At 40.1% G+C, this 23352-nt stretch overlaps 1 protein-coding gene across 3 annotated transcripts; it reads right to left on the reverse strand.

Moving 5' to 3' along the window:
• Positions 1 to 1828: 1828 nt before the first annotated feature.
• LOC124275088 (core histone macro-H2A.1-like) lies at positions 1829 to 22920 on the reverse strand. 3 transcript variants are annotated; one of them, XR_006898201.1, is made up of 9 exons: positions 22662 to 22920; positions 21182 to 21288; positions 19210 to 19470; positions 18640 to 18735; positions 16187 to 16277; positions 14681 to 14770; positions 12356 to 12530; positions 8714 to 10281; positions 1829 to 8656 (listed from the first exon to the last, which is right to left on the reverse strand). XR_006898201.1 is itself a non-coding variant. In XM_046710574.1 (8 exons), the coding sequence occupies exons 1-8, from the start codon at positions 22831 to 22833 to the stop codon at positions 10119 to 10121; spliced, it is 1155 nt and encodes a 384-aa protein (XP_046566530.1). In that variant the 5' UTR covers positions 22834 to 22920; the 3' UTR covers positions 1829 to 10118. The 3 variants fall into 3 exon arrangements, 2 of the variants coding, with proteins under 2 accessions (XP_046566530.1, XP_046566531.1); XM_046710574.1 differs by having other exon boundaries at positions 1829 to 10281; XM_046710575.1 differs by lacking the exon at positions 12356 to 12530 and adding an exon at positions 13000 to 13174 and having other exon boundaries at positions 1829 to 10281.
• Between the last annotated feature and the right edge of the window lie 432 nt (positions 22921 to 23352).

Consider the following 23352-nt stretch of genomic DNA (forward strand, 5'->3'; position numbering starts at 1 on the left):
TCAGTATGGGGCAGGGCCAAGGCTATATAATAAGTGAGTGAGTTTAGTTTTACACCGCACTCAGCAATATTCCAGCTGTATGATGGCGGTCTGTAAATAACTGAGTCTGGACCAGACAATCCACTGATCAACAGCATGAGCATCAATCTACCCAAATGGGATACGATTACATGTGTCAACCAAGTCAGCAAGCCTGACCACCTGATCCCGTTAGTCACTTTTTATGACAAGCATGGGTTACTGAAGATTAGTTCTAACCCGGATCTTCAAGGGTCCAAAGCTATATAAACTCTCGGGAGTCAACTGCTGTCACCCATCCAACTACCTCCTGTGACCGACATTGCTTAACTGCCTGATATGCGACCCTGAGCTGTTCACAGGACCACAGTGTAAGTGTCCAGTGTTTAGTCATACTCTGTCGCTTGTGACAAGTCATACGAGGCTTATTATTTTGGGGGATATGATGGATAATCATGACCCAGGGGTTCAATTGTTTTTTAAGACTTTAAGAAAGTAACTTGTCCTGACTAATTTTCCACTTGCCCTGATTTTAGGAAATAATCATGATGATGTAATTATGAAAGAATAAATCAACATTGTATTTGAAGTAAATGTTTACTGGACTATTTATTGAAAAGTGATAAATAGCAAAGAAAGATAACTCTACTTTATTATCATTGAGAAATTTAATAGCTACATTTTGAGCAGATATGAAATTAAATCAAAGTTTATTTGCAGTTTGAAACCATAAGTGGAAATTATCTAGTAGCCCACGGACAAGTAAGATACCATTATTTGATTGCCCGAAATGAATACTGACCTGTCCCGGCGTCGGGCAATGGGATTTTTGAACCCCTGTGACCACCTTACTCAGTGGAGGAATCAACTTTTATTCTTTAGTACCAGACTTGTCAGTATTTCAAATATGATAACAGTGTGTAGAAATTTGGACCAGACAATCCAGTGACTGATATTGTTAACAACAATCTACCATCTGACATGCAGTAAGCTACCTTGCCTGACCACATGAGCCATTGGGTCACTTCTTGCAACAGGCCGTATCGATGTTGGTGCTAGAAGCCCTTAGTTACCATTCCATATTGTTTCTCCTGCAAGTTTTTGATAGGGACAATGTTTGGCCAGATATGACACACCTCTCCGGACCCTTTTGTTGTGTGGAGTGACTGAGTGTGTGAATTTACAATTTGCAATATTTCTGAAAAATTGTGTTGGGGGACACCAGAAATGGCCTCACGCATTGTACTCATGTTTCAAATTGAACCCGAGTCATGATGAGTGAACACTTTAACCACTAGGCTACCCCACGTTCCTTGTTATGAGGAAATACTTCCCACAATACATTTGTGTATACTCAACAAAACAAATTTAAGAACCACCCCAATATTCAATATTTAGTGTGAGCGAGTGAGTTTAGTTTTACGCCACACTCAGTAATATTCCAGCTATATGGCGGTTTGTAAATAATCGAGTCTGGACCAGACAATCCAGTGATCAACAGCATGAGCATCGATCTACGCAATTGGGAACCGATGACATGTGTCAACCAAGTCAGCAAGCCTGACCACCCGATCCCATTAGTTGCCTCTTCGATAAGCATGGGTTACTGAAGATCAATATTCTAACCCGGATCTTCACGGGTTATTCAATATTTAAGTATTATATGGATCATAATATGAACCATTAAATACTTTAATATTGAAAATTAGGGTGGTCCTGAACTTTTTTTGTTGAGTATATTTTTGCCCCCACTGTTCTGTTTCTAGATGTTGTTATGAGCAACAAGAAAGAGTAACCAGCAACACGCAAGAGATGTTACCATTTTATTCCACCATACACAATCCATCCAAGCGGAGTCTGCACATCGAGACTGAAGGCTCAATCAACGACTAATGTAACAATACCACTCTTGAAACGATTCTCACTAAACAATACTGTATCCACACTGAAACAAGGCAGGATAATCAACAGTAGATCAACTCATTCGAGTGAAAACGTTATCATTACTTATTGCCACTGAAGAAGAAATATTTTCTCACACTACTAAACATACTTAACTGTATGTGAACACTGCGTTCTGAGACAACAGGTGTTCCACATGCAATGGAAGAATCCATTTCAACTGCATAGGGTCTGCGGTGGCATGTGACATAAGAGCACACGCAGTTCATGCTCTATGTGTATTTGTCAATGTGCGATATCTACAAACAGGTCAGCAGTGAGTGATGACGTCACAGACTGGCCCCTGGTCAAATCTTCCACCTGCCGATATTAACCGCACCCTGCAGATCCATGAATTCAACTGTCAGGCAGTATTTTTGTTTTTAACTTATTTTCTAAGCAGTAACTGGTTCAAAAAAGGAATTAGTTCTATTTCAGCAGAATCTTAAAACACCCTTTTTTATTTAACAATAATTGTTATTTTTAAATAAACCTATTGCTTCTGAAGCAAAATATCTCAATTAATATGTATTGACTAAACTGGGAAATGTTATTTCAATAATTTCTCCCTTCATTGATTAAGCAAAGAGCAGTAACATCTGACAGACATCCAAATCATTCCCATCAACATTTGAAACTTGAACAACAAACTAAAACTTAACACTTCCATGTTAGAGGGTTCTTTTCATTTGTTTAAAATGACTTGAAAAGGATAAATATCCAATAATATTATGCATAACAATTAACTTTGACTGTAGTGTTCAGTTCAAACAGAACCTGCGCAGACTATGGATTAATCACACAGAAAAATAGTCTAACAATATATTTCACACGATAAATATACCAAGCTTGTAATTCTCAATTTATAACAAAACACTAAAACTAATTAATATCTACGATTATAACAAATTGGCTAAAGGATAAATCACAGATGAAATCAACAAGATCAAATATATTAATTTCAAAACAAAAGGATTATTTCCTATAAATATCAACAAGAACATTGCTTTTTATGCTGTTAACTGTTTGTAGCCCATTGTTGTCATTCTGATTATTTAAACAGTAACGAGTCCATACTGTACAACACTCTCTCTACTGGTAATGAGAGACGAGAATACAATTCAAACACAGATATATGTTTTGTGAAATATCTTGTACTTTTGTCTGTCTGACCAACTTTCACATGACTCATGGTCTAGTCAGTACTCTGAGGGGTAAGAACTATAACTGCCACACAGCTGTAGCTCATCTACATGTCGCAAACAGTTTCGAGTGTGAACAAAAACAGACCTTTAAAATCATTCTTCTGTCTAAACGGATGTTAAAAACACATCTGCTCAAATACCGAAAAACTAAAAACTTACACTTTAATGGCTTGAACAAAATATGATCCCTTCATAAGGCAAAACATGCTTAAGTTCAGCTCCCACATAAAATGTGCCCTTTGAGAGAATTTTAAAAGCAAGGTAAAATGGAGGTCAAAATTACATTTCAACACAAGAAGAGTTTTCAAAATGGTTGCTGTTGCAGATTATTTGAGTCATCATTTGTGAAAACAAGAATGTGAAATTTCAGCTTCATTGGTCCAGTGGTATCTGATGAAAATTATGATGGATGACAAACAGGCCAACAGGAGCTCAGATGATTTTCTGTTAGGTGAGCTGAAAAACTGTGGTCCATTTTGTTGGTGGTTAAGATGCATGTTCTCAAGATATTTCCCAAATTCCTGTTGATCCTTATTTGAGAGGTTGAAAAAACATGAAATAATAATAGATGCAACAAATCTACAATCTTCTGTATCTTCAGGGCTCACATTTTGGTAAAAACACCGGGTCCGGATTCACAAAGAGTTTGTAATGTTATGACCTATCGTAGCTCTATGCTACATCATTGGCTTATGTGTGGTAGTGCTATGAAAGCTTTCTGGATAGGGTCCCTGGATTCATTCATGTGGTTCGTCCAATCTCAAATTATCTGCCCTTGATTTTCATAAACATTTTACCGACCAATCAATCATTAAGACCAGCAAGGACATGGTAAGGCACTTCCCACTGCCAAATTAAATGGACACAAATTCATCCTTCCCATCGAAACCTTTTTAAGGCTTTCTATAGCATGTCGCTCAGGTTTTCAGTTCAATTTATCTAATTCACACTTTTCCAATTAATGGGATTGGCCTCCATGACGTTGATATTGACAATAAAAAATAAAGGCTGGTTTGTATCTTGCACTCTGATTGGTTGGTAGAGAGGAGATTAGCATATTGGATACTGAAAATATAGGTAATTTGAGATTAGAGAATATCAGGAGTGGATCAGAGTTTGGTGCAGATTAGCAAAATGTAAACCGTGCATAATGAAGATGCAAATCTACCAGCAACAAAAGGTTTAGATAAGTATATAAACTGGAAATAATGTTGTACAACATTTTGTTCTTATGTAAAATTAAAGTGAAAATTGATAAATGAATGAAAGACCAAATCATCTATTATATAAAAGAACACTACTGAACACGTTATTTGCTAACTCATCTCGTGTGCAATTAATTCATCAATCTTTGACTTGATTAGTCAGATGCATTAATCATGTTAATATCAGTATCTTGCAGTCGGAAAACACAAACCTTATCATGTAACTGGTGGTCCAATAAAACCATGGCCCCCATAAAACTTGCTCATGTGTATAGTTAATGTACAAGTTTTTTGCCATCCTGTTGCCAATGTAGACTACAAATGCGGCACTCCACTGAAGTCGGATTATTTACTCCAACATGATACCTTAGGGTGAAGGTCAGACAACCCTTCCACAGATTGAGTGAGTGAGTGAGTTTAGTTTTACGCCGCTTTTAGCAATATTCCAGCAATATCTCAGCAGGGGGACACCAGAAATCCCGTGACGAGCGAACGCTTTAACCACTAGGGTACCTGACCGCCCCCTTCCACAGATTGTCAGATGAAGGCTGAGTCGCTATCACCTCCCAATCTAAATGAAGGATGGTTCTTCAGCCGAACATTTTTTAATCCATAACTTTATTCATAATTTCAATTCTCTACCATTTTGATTCAGAAATTTTGGTCATGTAACCAACAGAAATTTTCATTAGCTGGTGTAGATGCCATGGCATCAGAAAAGACAGAGAATATATATATCCACAACCGCAATTTTACAGCCACTATTATTTGAAACTGGATGTTTATATTCATTTTCAAAATACAGACATCAAATATTTCGTCTGAATGATTTGTTTACCAAGAATTTAGAAGCTTTGATGCTGTAGGACGGTTTAGTTCTTGGGAGTCTGATCTTCATGTAGAGGTATCATTTGAAGTAAAGATGTAATTATAAAGAGAGTGCACATCTTCATCTTACATTGGCACAACAGTGTTTGTCAGGACTGGGCTAGGATGACGGGGGCAACGAGACAGCTTCTGTATCCAACACACTGCCAATAGTCGTCGCACACCAACACAATCCAAACCTTTTTAATCAGGATGGTCAAAATTTCTGAAATACCATCTCCAGGGAAACTAGTCTCGGAGAATACTCCTTAAATTATACAGAGACATTGGTAACAGTCACAATCTGGAAAATGGATTTGCCAGATTGAGTGTCCAGATTAACCAGGGTCCAAAATATTAAATTTAAATCATTAAAGAAACTTAAACCATCTGACGTATTGATCCTGCAGTGATACTGACGTACAGCTTTGGCAAGTGTGGAGGATGAAGTCGCTGAGTCGGCGCCCCATAGAGGATAATGCATGGATATATATATGTTAATGTGGCACATGATTATCGCCTTGCATGGAGTAATGATTGACGATGGTAGATATGGGTGATATACAACATGTGGGATGGAATACACATTCGTGCCGCTCGGTCACTAGATTGTTCATTCACCTCAACAAATAAATAAAGACACATGCAGTCCTCTACAGTAGACACTATCGTAACACAGTCATTAAATACAAGACTATCTCAATATTGGAGTTCAGGAACCATTCATTCCATATCCTGGGGAGCTATGGGATTTGAAAAAAAAAAATACTGGATAAAAATAATTTTGATAATCAATAATTTTGTTAATTATTTGCTCGCATGGCATTTTGCTGTCCTAATGTGTTATCAAAAAGTTGTTTGCCCCATCCTTCCACAGCAAACTATTTTTGATGGCAAAATATTTTGTCTGAAACATACCTCACAGTCTTCCCAGATTATAAAATGGTCGGTTCCTTCACTGAACAGAGGTGACTAATTACACTGATAATTGTTGCACAATTATAGCATACAGCTGCTCATAATACACTATAAGCTATTTTAGCGATACACCAGTAGAAAGGATGGTCTGAAGCAGAACAGTTCCAGTTCCAGTTCTGATTTTAGATTTACCGAAACTTTTGTCCATTTCCGCTTACTTATGCCAAACAAACAAATATGCCTGGAAATGTAAAATTCTACTGACATGGATAACCAATTTTAATAAAAAAGAACGAAACATGGTCATGGGTTGTGAACATTTTGAAAAACTATTTATCACTTATTTTGATTCATTCAATTAAAGCAATTACACACTAATCTAGATAACTGATGACATATGAGTAGTGTTTTACACTGCTTAATAATCCTTCAATATCAGTAGACACCAGAAATATAAACTTTACATATTGTACCCATGTGGGAACTGAACCTGGACTTTTGGCATGACAAGCAAACACTCTTACCACTGTCTGCCTCCACCCCTCCATAATGATAAGACATAGGAAATATTTATCCAGGAATTTTGTAACTTGTCATTCATGTAAACCTAATATGAAACTGGAAGCTGTTCAGCAATATGGTTGTAGGGCAAAGGACCTATACAGCAAATATGGACCTGAGAACTGTATGGGAAAATCTCAAGCTCGACATAATAACGTCTCGTCTGATTCTAGATACGCGATACAAAATACAGCCATCCAATAAAATTTCATCTGCGAGCATTGTGAGAAGAACTCTGCGCAAAGTTATTGAACACTGACGACGTCACTTCTTAAATAAAGCTAGCGAGGGTTCCCGGGCATGACTGACAATAGACTGGAGGTATACCCTGGAAGGTCGAGGATGACAACTCAGATGAAGGTCGTAAGAACCAAATAGTCAGCAGCATTGGGACAAAACAAACCCTGATGACGTAAAAGGTTTCACCTGATTACTAAGCCCTTAATGAAAGTTACATAATGTGTAATGTGATAGTTTTGCTGCATGTATTGGCAGTGGTGGTGTTCACGGAAACAAAATTGCACCTAAAATGAAGAAATAATGTCCACATTGCGTTATCCTGACAACAAGTGACATCTCAAAATATTAAATAATTAGCATATGGCTTTCGATACCTTAATTTGTCTTAATTCCTTATAAAATCTTTAACCGATACAATCTCAAAAATTATTTAAGACATACATGTATTGGAAACTATAAAAAGTAGAAATTGTTATTTTTGAGTTTTATCTTTTTTCAGAAAGAAAATTTTGAATATTTTGATATTTTGGATATCTTACTGAAAAAAGATAAGGGAACTGATGAAATGATAGGGAACATGTAATGATGACAAATGTGGGTGAAATATATTTCAGGCATGTAGATCAATATCTGGTTTGTCCATTATGTTGGGCAATACTTGAATGAAACAGTGTAAGAAATAAGGCCCATCTGACCGCCCGAGACAGTCTAGATTTCTGATGGACGGTCAAAATTTACAGCTAGCCAGCCCGATGGTCTGGTCAAATTTTTTAGATGTTCCATACATCTGAGTAAATTCACCATATTTGGTCTGGTTATATTCCATTTTTGGCTGGATTTTTGGCTTATTTCATACACTAAATGAAATCTTAATGGCATGCTGTTGGTTGCCTATGGTTGCCTATGGTTGCCCTGGGTATAACACGCCTCCCTGCCTGAAGAGCTTCCCGAAGTTGGACCATGTCAATGGATTCTGAATCTCCAGGAAACAGATTTGCCTCTAAACAAAGGTGTGGCCCTAACAGCTTACCATAGTTGGATTGGGATGGGCTTGGCACTCTCTGCTTGAAGAGCAGATGCCCTATTGGGGGAATGTGACGAGACTTAGAGGGCCAGTTTAATGTCCAAATACCTAGATAATCAGTTGCAGTTCAAAATTTCTGTTAATAATTTCAGCGAATGGAACAGACGCAGCAAGATTTTCTGTTATCTTCGTATCAGAAACAAAACCCTGATTCATCTGAAAACATGGTTAAACACATGGCACATCCCTGGTGATGCCAAACCCACCTTTGCCAACTATGGTAGCCTGTAAGGGCCACATCCTTACTCGTAGACATTCTTCATCATGGGCAAAGTTCAAATGCATAAGTGACTGTGATTTCCTCTATAAGCACACAGTCTGGCTTCTGTATGTATCATACACTGTTAATGCAGGATGTGAAATCTGATTGTGATTAGATGTTGCATTCAGATGCTACGACAGTTTCGTAAATGTTTACCTCGATAAAAGCTACGTTCAAATCATTAGTTCCCTCGCTTCATGTTTGTAGCATGTTAAAAAACTCATTAGATATATGATAAAGACAATCTTTCAGTAAAACAGGAAATCTTGAACACATTATCAGAAATCTGATACAAAAACGATCTTAAGACACCCCCCCCTAAAATAATAACAACCCCCAACAACAGTGACATACCCTAAAAAGTGAAAGCAGTACCTCTTGATTACACCCTCAAATGAGCAAATTAGCAAACTAGAATGTTCGAATGCAAGATCAATGTTAAAATAACAGTTGTACTGGGCAATCGCATGACAATGATGCATTTGTTTTCATGATAATGTGAAACACTGACAACATATGTGTGGAACTAAAGCTAGCACATGGCTATGCCATGGTTTGCAGTGCGTGAGAGGAAGCAGCCACCAAGTGCATGAATTATTACACTGATATTAGTACAGGGTAAATATAAAACATCAACGCCAGACAATAACCAGTCTCAATCATTCGCCAAAACAGATTACATTGGGCGTAAAATGAACTAAATGAGTCTCCCTCTCAAAGAACCTAACTAACAGGCTGCCCTTCAGAAAATTGTCGAAAGCACAGAAACAGCTCGATAAATCCACATTTAGATGATCAAGGTCACATTAAACATAGATAAAGATTTCTTAAGACAATCAAAATATTTTCCTCTTAATAATCTTATTAAGACATAAATAACATAATTATTTGTATATAATAAATTCGTAAAAATAAACTTCACATATTTAGGTCTTCATATATAACTCAAACTAATTGTTCACTTTTCTCTCACGTAAATACATCATTAATATCCTCCACTGAATAACCCAATCTTTAATTTGTTTTATGTCTTTAACTGGAATAAGTTGTATGAAAGTGCAACAGGAACTTCAAATATTTTATAATGACCTTGACCTTGCAAGTGTGGCCTCAATTTCACTCACACAAATTTTACATGAACACAGTCTGAGGACAGATCTGCTTGCCTGGATAGAGATCTTTAGAAGATGAGTGCTTGGATTGACTACATACAGTATGGCGTATGTCATGATGATGATGATGATGACACACAGTCCCTGTGATCGAACACAAATGCATAAAATTTGTTGATATATACCAAACAAAAATAATTCAGGATCATATACTGTTCGGGGATATGTTTTAGTAGAGGAGTGTGTGTGAGTTTAGTTTTACGCTGCTTTTGGCAATATTCCAGCAATATCATGGTAGGGGATACCAGAAATCGGCTTCACACATTGTACATATGTGGGAAATCGAACCCAGGTCTTCGGCGTGGTGAGCGAATGCTTTAACCACTTGGCTACCCCACCACCCCGTTGTAGTTGAGGAAAGTGAGCCCACAATTAACTAAAGATGAAATTCATGATCCCTAATTTTTTTGTTCAGTATATTAAGCAGATGTTTAAAATGAAAAACTTGAATGTGAGAATTGTGATCTGCATAGTCATTGAAAAAGCACATTAACAGTGTGTACACTGTATCGTTTCATCAACAACCAAACAGCATGTAGCTTCAGCTATTTGTTGTGGAGATGTAAATATGTTAATGATCTATCCAGGCAAACAGGTCAGATGATTCATTCAAGAAGATGAAGAAATGAAGACATGACTGGCACATTAGGAGTCTAGTCGCGCCAATTCACTGGTGTATATGCCAATGCTCTCCATGTCATAGAGTACGAAGTAGATCTGCTTCAGCGAGCTCGTCATCACTGTCATGAAGTAGTTGCTGATAGCACGGAGGATGATCTGAGCTGCCGTCTGTTTCGGGAAGCCAGCACTAGGATGCAAGAACACATACAGTGAGAAGTAACGTATCTGTGGTTTGTGAGTGTAGCAGGACAACACAAAAGTCATGCATTCATATGAGGAGCTCTACAAGATGTTTTAGTTTTAGGTGAGGTGAAATTGGGTTTAATGTCGTGCTTGAGAATATTTCGCTCATATGACGACGTGCATGCGTTTGTGTATGTGTGGCTGCTTGTACTAGCCCAGACGTAAGCTGGTTTTATAGTGCTAGCCTACTGAGATACCATGCCGCAGTGAAGCATGGATACCCCACTCAGACACATTATACTGACTCCGAGCCGACCAGTCCTTGTTGTACCCATTAATGCCGAGCGCCAGGCAGGGACCAACAAGTACCATATTTTAAGATCTTTTGGTATGACGCGGTCGGGGATCGAACCCGTGACCTTCCACTCTCCGGGCGGACGCTTTTTAGTTTTAGTGTCAGAACACTAGGACAACTGGTAACTTTAGTGATAGATGTTAAATTTGACACTGTTTGCTTGCTGACAGTTTAACGCCACTCACAGCAATATTCCAGCTATATAATGGTGGTCTGAATATAATCAAGTCTGGACCAGACAATCCAGTGCTTTACATCATGGGCATCAAGCTACACAACTTGGATCAAATGGCAGGCATCAAGTATTGATTGATTTTTGTTGTTTTACGCCGCAGTCAGCAATATTCCAGCTATATGGCGACGGTCTGTAAATAATTGAGTCTGGACCACACAATCCAGTGATCAACATCATGAGCATTGTTTTACGCAATTGGGATACGATGACATGTCAACCAAGTCAGCAAGCCTTTCCGCCCAATCCCGTTTATCGCCTCTTACGACAAGCATGGGTTGCTGAAGAGAGATTCTGACCTGGATTTTCACGGGTCAGCATCAAGTAAGTTAGAGCCAAACCACATGATTCTATTTGTTGCCCTTTACAACAAATATAGTTGAATTCTAAACATAAGCATGATATAGTGGATCTTCACAGGAGAACTATTTTATTATGGCAAAGTCATAACTGTGAGTGAGCTATTAACAGCATGTCAGTTAAATCATGAAATGTAATGAAAGTTCAATGTGGAAGAAAAGCTTGGAGGTATTAACTACTTTGGTAAAACCAAAAGACATGGGTGTGGTGCTGACAAAACAAGGAATCAGAATCCAAGGTTATATGGGATACAATCCCATGATTACTGGATTCTGGCAAAGCTAAGGGAGGCAAATAAGCAACAATAAATTGACTGATAAATACATTTGCTTTAGGAAATGAAATTGTTTGATGTAAATGAGCAAAATGTAACCATGCAGCTGCAATGAAAAGAAATCTGTTCAGCTGTGATCAGTCAAAAAATCAAAAATAGCAAAAAAATATTTCCCATTGTCCTACATTGGAAGGTATTTGGAGAGACCATCGGCACTGACAGGTGTTTAAGGAGGCCAACATCAGAGGGTTTAGGAAGGCCAACAGCAGGCGGGGTCCAGAGAGGCTAACAGCAGAAAGGGTTCAGAGAGACCTACAGCAGGCATGATCCAGAGAGACCATCAACGTTTATTGAGTTCAGAGAGGCCAATAGTGGAAGGGATTTAGATAGGCCTTCTTAACATAATGTGTTCATTCCAGTCATCAGCAGAGTTATATTGTGAAAGTTCACCACAAAGCCAGGATGTTCGGCAAGATAATCAATACCAGAATGATTTCAGGGATGTTTTGCACACAAGCAGGGCTAAAGTAGGTCACTTGCCATCATAGGGTGGTTTCAGAGATTTCATCATCATTAGGTGTTTGGGGAAGTCATCATCATTAGGTGTTCGGGAAGGTCATAATCATCAAAGTGGTTATGAGAGGTCATCAACAACAGGTGTTCAGAGAGGTGTTAGTGCTTGCTAGGTACCAACCAATTAGTAGTTGTCCAAACACGTCATCAACATCAGAAAGGGATCAGATGAGAAGTTGTCTGCACCAGAAGGTAGGGGAGCGGCAGGTGTTAGTGCAAGTCAAGAACCAACTAAACAATGTTAACAGTCTACGCTACAGGTATAGGTAACGGATGTGCCTTACCGTCCACTTCCAACAGAAGGGAACGCCAGACTTTTCAGGTTTTTCTCATCAGCCAAAGTTAGACAGTTCTTGACTGCTTTTTCCAGCAATTGCTGCGGGTTATCCATTTTCCACGTGGGGCCGTTACAATGGATAACATACTTTGCTGGGAAGTGGAAGCCTTGACTGATCACAGCTGGACAAACAAACAACTAAAGTCAATCCATGTCAACAACACAACACAGACGGCAGCATCAAGTTCTGCAGCTGACTCTGGCATTGTCCATGGAGCGTAAACATCATGGATTACAATTTGGATTCTCTATACCACCTCCAAGATGCAGAACTAGAGGCATTACCTGTGTTGAGTATTTCTAGGTTCACGTATAGACAATGACAACAGTGGTATGAAAAACCTATGGGTACCCAATAACAGTACTTTTCGATACCTGACATTAAATGACAAATCTCAAAAACAGGTTCTAAACATTGATTGCATCTCCAAGGATGGACTTTGTTCATATTGAGTTGAAGCATATGTCTCAATGGACATGTTATTATAAATTCTATGAAAAGATATATGATCTGAAGACAATGACATATTCAGTGCTGTGAGCATCATCCACTGTTGTCAGCCTATAACACGACCAGTAACGGAAACTCACTTCCCACTCCCGATGGAAGGTATAGCTAAAGACTTGAGGTTTTTCTCATCAGCGAGAGTAAGAATATTCTTGACAGCTTTCTCTAGCTGCTGCTGCGAGTTGGCCGAGCCCCAAGATGGGCTGTTCACATGGACAACATACTTGGCAGGGAAATTACGCCCTGGGCACATGGCCGCTGAAATGTATAATGTTATTATGCTGACAATAGTACTTGGTTTAAGATTCACATTTAATACCACATGGAGTTAATGCTTGTGTTAAGGTTTGACAATAATCAACTCAAGGTGTATCAAAGGAAGGAATAGGTAGTATTGTCTTCAGATATTAGATCTGCACAACAGATAACCCAGGTCACCAGTATGACAATACTAAGGTCACCAGTATGATAATACTAACCCCCTGCAGTGTCAATGGGTCTAAGCCAGGTCACCAGTATGACACTACTAAGGTCACTGGTATGACAATACTAAGGTCACCACTATGACAATCCTAACCCCCTACTGTATCAATGGGTCTAAGCCAGGTCACCAGTATGACAATACTATTACTAAGGTCACTGGTATGACAATACTAAGGTCACCAGTATGATAATACTAACCCCCTGCAGTGTCAATGGGTCTAAGCCAGGTCACCAGTATGACAATACTATTACTAAGGTCACTGGTATGGCAATATTAAGGTCACTGGTATGACAATACTAAGGTCACCACTATGATAATACTAAGGTCCCAGTATGATAATACTAACCCCCCGGCAGTATCAATGGGTCTAACGGAGGTCACCAGTATGACAATCCTAAACCCCTACTGTATCAATGGATCTAACCCAGGCCACCAGTATGACAATACTAAGGTCACCACTATGAAAATACTAAGGTCCCAGTATGACAATACTAACCCTCTGCAGTATCAATGGGTCTAACCCAGGCCACCAGTATGACAATACTAAGGTCACCACTATGATAATACTAATAATGATACTAAGGTCAATACTAAGGTCACTGTATGACAATACTAACCCTCTGCAGTATCAATGGGTCTAACGTAGGCCACCAGTATGACAATACTAAGGTCACCACTATGACAATACTAAGGTCACCAGTATGACAATCCTAACCCCCTACTGTATCAATGGATCTAACCCAGGTAACCAGTATGACAATACTAAGGTCACCAATAAGACAATACTAAGATCACAAGCATGACAATACTAAGGTCACAAGTATGAGAAATACTAACCCCCTACTGTAGCAATGGATCTAACCCAGGCCACCAGTATGACAATACTAAGGTCACCACTATGACAATACTAAGGTCACCAGTATGACAATCCTAACCCCCTACTGTATCAATGGATCTAACCCAGGTCACCAGTATGACAATACTAAGGTCACCAATAAGGTCACAATACTAAGATCACTGTATCATCAATGGATCTAACCCAGGTAACCAGTATGACAATACTAAGGTCACCAATAAGTCAATACTAAGATAACAAGTATGACAATACTAAGGTCACCACTATGACAATACTAAGGTCACCAGTATGACAATCCTAACCCCCTACTGCATCAATGGATCTAACCCAGGTAACCAGTATGACAATACTAAGGTCACCAATAAGACAATACTAAGATCACCAATAAGACAATACTAAGGTCACAAGTATGAGAAATACTTACCCCCTGCAGTATCAATGGGTCCGTGGGCTGTTTGAAGGTTGTCTATCTCCTGACGGAATTCCTTTCCTCCAGCCTTCTCCATTGCCTGACCTGAACACAGCAGACATATTGTGTCAAGTATGACAGACACATGTACATTACCCATGCATGTTTGTAGATAATACAGCGCAACAGATACCTAACCCAACAGGGAGTTATCACACCCTCTCACACAGACAGATGGACAGACAGACACCTCATTCCTCCACTAAACCTAACCCAACAGAGAGTTATCACACCCTCTCACACAGACAGATGGACAGACAGACACCTCATTCCTCCACTAAACCTAACCCAACAGGGAGTTATCACACCCTCTCACACAGACAGATGGACAGACAGACACCTCATTCCTCCACTAAACCTAACCCAACAGAGAGTTATCACACCCTCTCACACAGACAGATGGACAGACAGACACCTCATTCCTCCACTAAACCTAACCCAACAGGGAGCTATCACACCCTCTCACACAGACAGATGGACAGACAGACACCTCATTCCTCCACTTCCTAACCCAACAGGAGTTATCACACCCTCTCACACAGACAGATGGACAGACAGACACCTCATTCCTCCACTAAACCTAACCCAACAGGGAGTTATCACACCCTCTCACACAGACAGATGGACAGACAGATTCTTCCACAGACCAGACACCTCACACAGACATGGACAGACAGACACCTCATTCCTCCACTAAACCTAACCCAACAGGGAGTTATCACACCCTCTCACACAGACAGATAGACAGACAGACAGACAGACACCTCATTCCTCCACTAAACCTAACCCAACAGGGAGTTATCACACCCTCTCACACAGACAGATGGACAGACAGACAGACACCTCATTCCTCCACTAAACCTAACCCAACAGGGATTCCTCCACTAAACCTCAAATGGATATACAGTCAAATCCCGTTGAGTCGAAACGCTGGGGACCAAGTAATAAATTCGACGTTTCCATGTTTTCAAGACATAGGTATGTCTATGAGGGTAGAAAAAAAGATGATCCAGTCCTAATTCCTCCGCCTAAGCATTTGTTTATCTAATGATATCCATATCACTAATAGGGGCACCTTATCAGTTCCAGTCTGATTAGCACAGACAGTGATTTCCGTAAAATCACTAATCTGCCTTTTGAACTCACCCGTCAATGGCGGAAAGGTGTGAGCCTCGCTGGTTTGTTAATTGGATCAGTTTGCTACACCAATCAACTTCTCATTGACTGACTTCGAGCTTATGTATACAAGATTGCTGTTGTTTGAATCTCATGGGGCCAAATTTCCTTCTCGAGTCATCGTGTGTATTTATGAGACGAATTCGTGTAACCGGAAGTCAAATGATGACAACTATAACAGGGAATGGTCGGGACTGACAGGTACTTCGAGTTATGCATAATATTCGAGACACCGGCATTCGACTCATCGGGATTTGACTGTATGTAATTTCTGATTGTACTTGCCTACTTCCCCACCCATGTGGTATGTGGAGTTGGTGGGGTGGACAATGGCATCAGCAGTCATCTTTACGATGTCGCCCTGGAGCACGGTCATCTACAAACAGACAATTGTTTCTTGTTTAACGGAACACTCAGTTACTTTTCATCTACTGTAAACGTAGTATATTTCGCGCAGGTTTTATTTTCGCGCAAAACATTTTAGCGCGAAAATTTATACACCGCGAATAAACCTGTCATTCATTCAGTCTAGCCACGCTCGCCCCTGAGTAGTTACCATAACACATCAAGTTTGAAGACAGAAATCTACGGGAATCTTAAAATGACGACTGATAGTAGCATAAAGAATCATACTTTAACTGTCGCTGTAATGGATTTCCAAAACATAATTAAATAATGAGTCAAATCCCATCGCCGAATTAGCTTAAAACAGCAATGTATGTTGTGGCCGCCATGGAAATTGGTCACATGACAAATGGTTTGATACAAAACAGATTACCACTACTCGGAAAGAAATAATACAGCAGTATTTTATTTATTCATTTAGATACAAACGTATCATCATGAACGAATAGTCATTAACACTCAGTCATTCACACAACAACCCGGCTTGTTTGAAATCACAAAGAGCTTCATATACAGTATAAGTTGATTAGTCAGATCGTCCAGAATTCGAACATAATACTGATGTGTTTTTCATCTCTTCTGGGAGTAAACGGGTTACTGTGTACTAGTATATCGCACAGATAGGGATTTCCTGTGAGTAAGTAATAAATGCCGCCTGACAGGTTAAGCCACTCTGTTTGTTTTCACTGCTATTAGTGGCGGCCAAAGAGACAGCTGGCAGTTCCGGCAATTACTGATTGCGCGAAAAATTGACCGCGCGATGTAGTCTAAACTGTCAATTCCGCGAAAATTGCACCACGCGAAAATAAGTACGTTTACAGTATATGAGAGCTTCGTCTAAATAATAAAGTTTGGAGCAAACAAATCAGTGGTTGATACTAAAAGCAATGTCTCACACTGTTGGGGCCCAGTTACCATGAGGTATGGTCAGCAAACCAGCCAATCTATCAAGTCAAATAGCATGACAAGCACAGGTATGTGACAAGAAGGGGAGTATGTTGCTACCTAGAGCAGCACAGGTGGACATGGTGACCGGCTAGCATTTCAAATACCTATCATTTGTAAATTATACCGGTCAAGTGATCACGCTTTTCATTGTGCGCAACCTTGCACCCTAACAACCAATCAGAAATGTTGAAGGTATCGAAATGTGTCAATGCCACTATTCTTAGCCTTGGGTTTTCCATAAAACTGCTACTTTTATTTGACAACACCTCGATGTCGTGAAAAATCTTTTTCGAGGAGAAATACAATTGACAGAGGTAATTAGAAAATTGATTTTAAAATTTGATGGATACAATGACCGACAGCTTTTGAAATTACCAGACATTGTTACTTTGTACTGGTCAAAGTCTGGTATATACCGAATAAAGGAAACACTGTACAGTCCTCAAAGGAATCAGGAGACAGAAAAACTGTCACCTACTGTCTACGTTGTATGTCAGAGAGTCAGTTACTGCTTTGAACATGGTTAATCAATGAGTGAAGAAAGCCCAGAAGTGAGCGGGTGAGTTCAGTTTTACACCACTTTTAGCAACATTCCAGCAATATCATGGTGGGGACACCAGAAATGGGCTTCACACATGTGGGAAATGGAAAGCCATGACTTCGGCATGACGGGCAAACATCTAACCATGAGTTGTTAAACTCATGACACTATATGCTTGTTGTCTAACACGCTCCCAGCAATATCCCTGCTTTATGACTGACCGATGGACTGAGTTAGGTTTTACGCCGCTTTTAGCAATATTCCAGCAACATCACGGCGGGGGACACCAGAAATGGGAGTCACACATTGTACCCATGTCATTGATGTGACGAGCGAACGCTTTAACCATTAGGCTACCCCACCGCACCCCCCTGCTTTATGACAGCAACCTGTAATTTATTTTGGAACAACTAAAGATGGATATTATGAGCACTGAACAAATCACACGAGGAGGGTACGACGTCACTGAGTCTGATGTCCTGATCCATTCCATGTCCTTTATGACCAGCACAGTTTGATGTATTCTAATCTAGAATCACCACAGAGAATTTCAGACTGTCAGCAGATCCTAACACAGTCAAGGGACTTAACTATGCACAACCATTATGGACTCCTCAACTGTGTAAACGAATGGTAGTAATGTAGAGTACATTTAAGCAATATTTCAGCCAAATCCTAATTATAGCTGTGATGAGTGAACCCTTGAACCATTTGGCTACCATACAGCTCATTAATCGAACAAGTTGATATGCAACAGCAGATCTACTACAAATCTTAGGACTTTGTTTGAGTGTATTTGACAGTGGAGTTTGCTGTCACTACAACACAATGGGTTCAATCTTACCTTCTGTCCCAGGAAGAGTTTCTTCTCAGACAGGATGGTAAATCCGCTGGCGTCAGTGGTGCCGATCTTGGTGTTGGTGCTGTCCCCTGCATTCACCTGTCAATACATGTCACCAGCAGTTAAACATTGAATACATTCCACACATGATGTCAACAGTTGCTGATGCTCTACCATTCAATGGACAATTTTAAATTCAACAGGTTCATAGCAAATGGAAAACATTTTCAAAAATAGACATTCAGTAGAGTGAAATGTCATTTTACAATATGGCTGCCATATGGTGCACAAGTCAGCAGAGCAAATGACTTTTGTTTTTTTGTTTGTTGCTTAATGCAGCACTCAACAATATTCCAGCTACACGGCTGTGGTCTGCAAGTAACCGAATCTGAACCAGACAATCCTGTATTCAACAGCATGACCACTGATCTAAGCAATTGGGATACAATGACATGTGCCTGACCACTCGATCCCGTCAGTCGCCTCCTACGACAAGCATGGGTTACTGAAGACCAATTCTAACCCAGATCTTCATGGATGCATAGCAAATGAGAAAGGCTGAATAATACTAACCTTGACCTTTCCTCCCTTGACCTTGCTTGGCTTGCCTTTGACTGACACAACACTAACTTTCTTTGGTGAAGGTTTCTTCACCACTTTGGCACTGGGGGAGGAACTTGGGCTGTTGACTACTTTCTTGGGTTTGGGAGGAGCTGCTGCGACAGGTTTGGAGAGGAGGGTGTTGGGGAACTTGTTGCCCTTCTTCCTCCCTATCAACTCGGGAAGTATCTTTGGTAAAACGCCTCCTGCGGCAATAGTCACGTGCTTCAGCAACTGCAAGGAGTCAGTCATCGATAAAGTCAGCAGTCAGAAGAATTACAGACACACAAAACAGTTAAATTTCAATGTCATAAGCTTTTTTCCAGAATCTCATCCTCAGTCTGACCTTCATAATATACCCTGGGTGGGATATAAGTCACATGTACCATGATTCTCAATCCCTAGAACACTGCTATGTAAATAGTCTTCCAGATTCTGACTTTATAACTTCAGTGAGTGAGTGAGTGAGTGAGTGAGTGAGTGAGTGAGTGAGTGAGTGAGTGAGTGAGTGAGTGAGGGAGTGAGTGAGTGAGTGAGTGAGTGAGTGAGTGAGTGAGTGAGTTTAATTTTACGCCACACTCAGCAATATTCCAGCCATATGGCTGCGGTCTGTAAATAATCAAGTCTGGACCAGACGATCCAGTGATCAGCAGAATGAGCATCAATCTGCGTAATTGGGAACCGATGACATGTGTCAACCAAGTCAGCGAGCCTGACCACCCGATCCCGTTAGTCACCTCTTACAACAAGCATGGGTTACTGAAGATCAATTCTAACCCGGACCTTCACAGGTACTTCAGTAAGAGGGTACAGGCGCTGTGTGGGTATAACAATAATCTATGCTGGCCTGAAATCCCATGGGTATTGGCAACATTTCAGTCACAGAACCTTATCTGAGGCACTATGTCTGTATTTGGAGCCCATTCAAAGTTGATCAATAATGTGCATGTTTATAATATAATGAGGGGGCATATGTTGATGTACGTACTCCTTATTTTTTCAATATAGGAGTACTGGAAAAACTTAAGAGTACATTTAGAGTACTGAATGGAAATTAGTAATCAGTATTCTTGTGTTTCGTTTGGTATATGCACCACAACATTGCTACTCTTGTGTAAACAGGTCAATAAACAATACTTTTTCATATAAATACGTCTGTAAATGATTCGTACACCATTGCTGTGGTGCGTATCTGCTACGTTTTCCAAATTATTTCCTATCGTATCATGCATATTTTTTATCCGTACATACGTTGATACGGCCCTTATCTGGAGCCCTGTTTATGTTCCTGAGCCTGAACAAACATAGAGGGTACATCAACCCATGGTCCCTGAGGGACCAGTGAACAACGTATTTATCTTACCGAACACCTCAATGTTAATTTTGAAGTGTTTGAAGCACGGGTATTGGATCATAATAAGGAGCACCAGAGTTAGGCAACGATCGAAACAAATTCCCAAAGTTCGGCATTTCCAGCGGGTAACATAGAATATGTTATTCACTTGTAAGCGGGGTACATTGATTGGTTCAGCCAATCAGAAAACAACATTTATGTGTGAGGTAAGATAATGTGTCATATACACGCCCTTAAGAATGCTCAGGTCACCACATTATTATACTGGTGAAAGGAACACCCCAAGCCCCCAAGGTTAACATTTACTTATAACATACTACCGGGTGCCCATTCACTGCTGGGTGAGCATAGGCACATTTCCAACAGTCACTTGCTAAGACTAAGGAGGCAACACATGTGCTTAACTGCAGGGTAGGACTGAAGTCCAAGACACTCAGATGTCAAGCTGTCCCATGTGGTCACACTTCCAACAACACTCCGTGATCAATGCTGCTCAATTTCGCCTGATTTGTGACCTGTGCACTGTAGACCAGGTGCCACTACAGTCAACCAAGCTTGTGCTGAATATCACTGACGGCCGTAACAACTCACCTGGTGCAGTTCTTCATCATTGGCAACTGCCAAGAGGATATGTCGGGGAGTTACCCGCCCTTTCCTGTTGTCTCGTGCCGCGTTGCCAGCCAACTCCAGGATTTCAGCTGCAAGCAAGAATCCAGGTAGATATATTGTGTGGAGGAGGAATATAGAGATTACTACACAAGCAATACCATTAACCTTACAAATTGTTTCAAAATGTATCAAGTGAAAGATGAAAGTGAGTGAGTTTTATACCGCTTTCAGAAATATTCCAGCAATCTCACAGCATTGGACACCAGAAATCGGCTTCACATATTGTACCCAAGTAGATCTTTGGTATGATTATCAAATGCTTCAACCACTGGGTTACCCGCCCACCCCTATATGGAAAGTTTAAATTCGTCATCTCAAATAGATTTCAAACCTGTGGACGTGTATAAAAACACAAGTAATGGTAAAAAGATGACTTGCAGGCTGCTTGGGGATAGATTTTTAGGAGTAGCGGGCCTTACTTATCAACATCAATGATACAGTCCCAGATTTATGTGAACATTGATGCTCTGTTACCACCATACCAGTCAGCATGATTTGATTGCAACTGTCATATCTCATCTACGGTAACTGCTTTGTTTCCAGGGGCGGATCCAGGAATTTGGAAAAGGCAAGGGGTTCGAACCCCCTGAACCCCCCATTGGCTCCGCCAACACAAAAAAAATCTTCCATGTGGTCTTAAGTCAATTTCAGGGGGTGGGTGGTGGTGTTCGAACCCCCTGAACCCCCCTCTGGATCCGCCAATGTTTTCCTAAAATGTACAATGAGGCACAGATGCAAGTCAGCTAAATTTTTTCATTTATTAAATGGCTGAAATATCTGAGGGAAATGCTATTTACATCCCCTTTGACATTTTGCACCGGCATCATGTAGAGTCATAATATATTTATGATTGCATTGTGGTAATAAAATTCGTAAATGTCTGAGAATCTAGTACTTACTTCCATAATAAGCTTATTATATGCCACGTTCTGATATAAAGCAGCAGTGAAATTAATCCATTTGGTGGTGTTGGCTAGTTCGGTTGTTCAGTCTATGACAGCTACAATATCACCATAAAACATACTGTTCCCGTTAGGTTTTATACATTTTCACTCTCTTAATAATATAAAGTTTATTTCTTCATAAATATATATCACTATAATTCTATACCAGTGAAAACTGTTCGATAATGATTTCTAGCAACTGATCTGGCGAGTGAAAAGGTTGAACGCAATGGTCTAAGGGAGATAACTCACACTTCCACAGGTCATGACGATGTGTAACACTTTGGTGAAATTGTAATACATTTCAATCAACAAGTATCAATATGTATTAATTAATAGATTAACCGATGCATTATGGAGGCATATATTATGTCTCAACTGTGTGTTAAGATTGATAACTGCACATGCATTCAGTGACCAACACGGTGTGCGATATTGTGTGTTCTGTTGCTATTTACCAGTGAGATACTCGATGACGGCAGCCATGTAAACGGGGGCTCCGGCCCCGATACGGAAGTGATGAGTGTCTCGCTTCAAGTAGCGGAGCATTCGGGCAACTGGGAAAAGAACCCCGGATCGAGCAGATCTCGACATTATCTTCTGTTTCTTTTTACCACCACGACCCGACATGTTGTCTGCTCGGCGAACCTCTCCCTGCGATGCACACACTAAGTCACTATTATTAGCCGATTGTAGGGCAGGCACGGACACAGCTGGGAGCTCGGTGCCGTTATGTGCTCTCACTCCCTCCGAAACAGTCGTTTAGTCGTGTATTTTTGTCTTTGGTATTAAAACCCCAAATCCTATATCTGAAATCATAATACATCTCATCCATTGATATTGGTAATTGCCTATCAGAAGTAAAATGCTTCTTTTTATATGTATGATATAATTTATATTTCTATAAACGAGGAGGAGCGATGTCAAATGTAACAGCCGGTTGCGATTACTCGGTCACAGAAAGTGGGCGTGTCTCGACATGATCGGGAAGGGAAGCAACTTCTAACCGCATCAGCTATTTTGACAATGCATATTTCATATGGCATTCAAAGTGTTTCCTACATCTCTGAAACTACAAAATGATACGAATTTCCTTTCAACGTACGCCATTACAAACTCACAAATAAAAGGTTACAGGGAGCATGTAAC

This window comes from Haliotis rubra, unplaced genomic scaffold (genome assembly GCF_003918875.1).
Source record: "Haliotis rubra isolate DU_JTF1 unplaced genomic scaffold, ASM391887v1 Scf198, whole genome shotgun sequence".
In the NCBI taxonomy this organism is placed as follows: Eukaryota; Metazoa; Mollusca; class Gastropoda; order Lepetellida; family Haliotidae; genus Haliotis; species Haliotis rubra.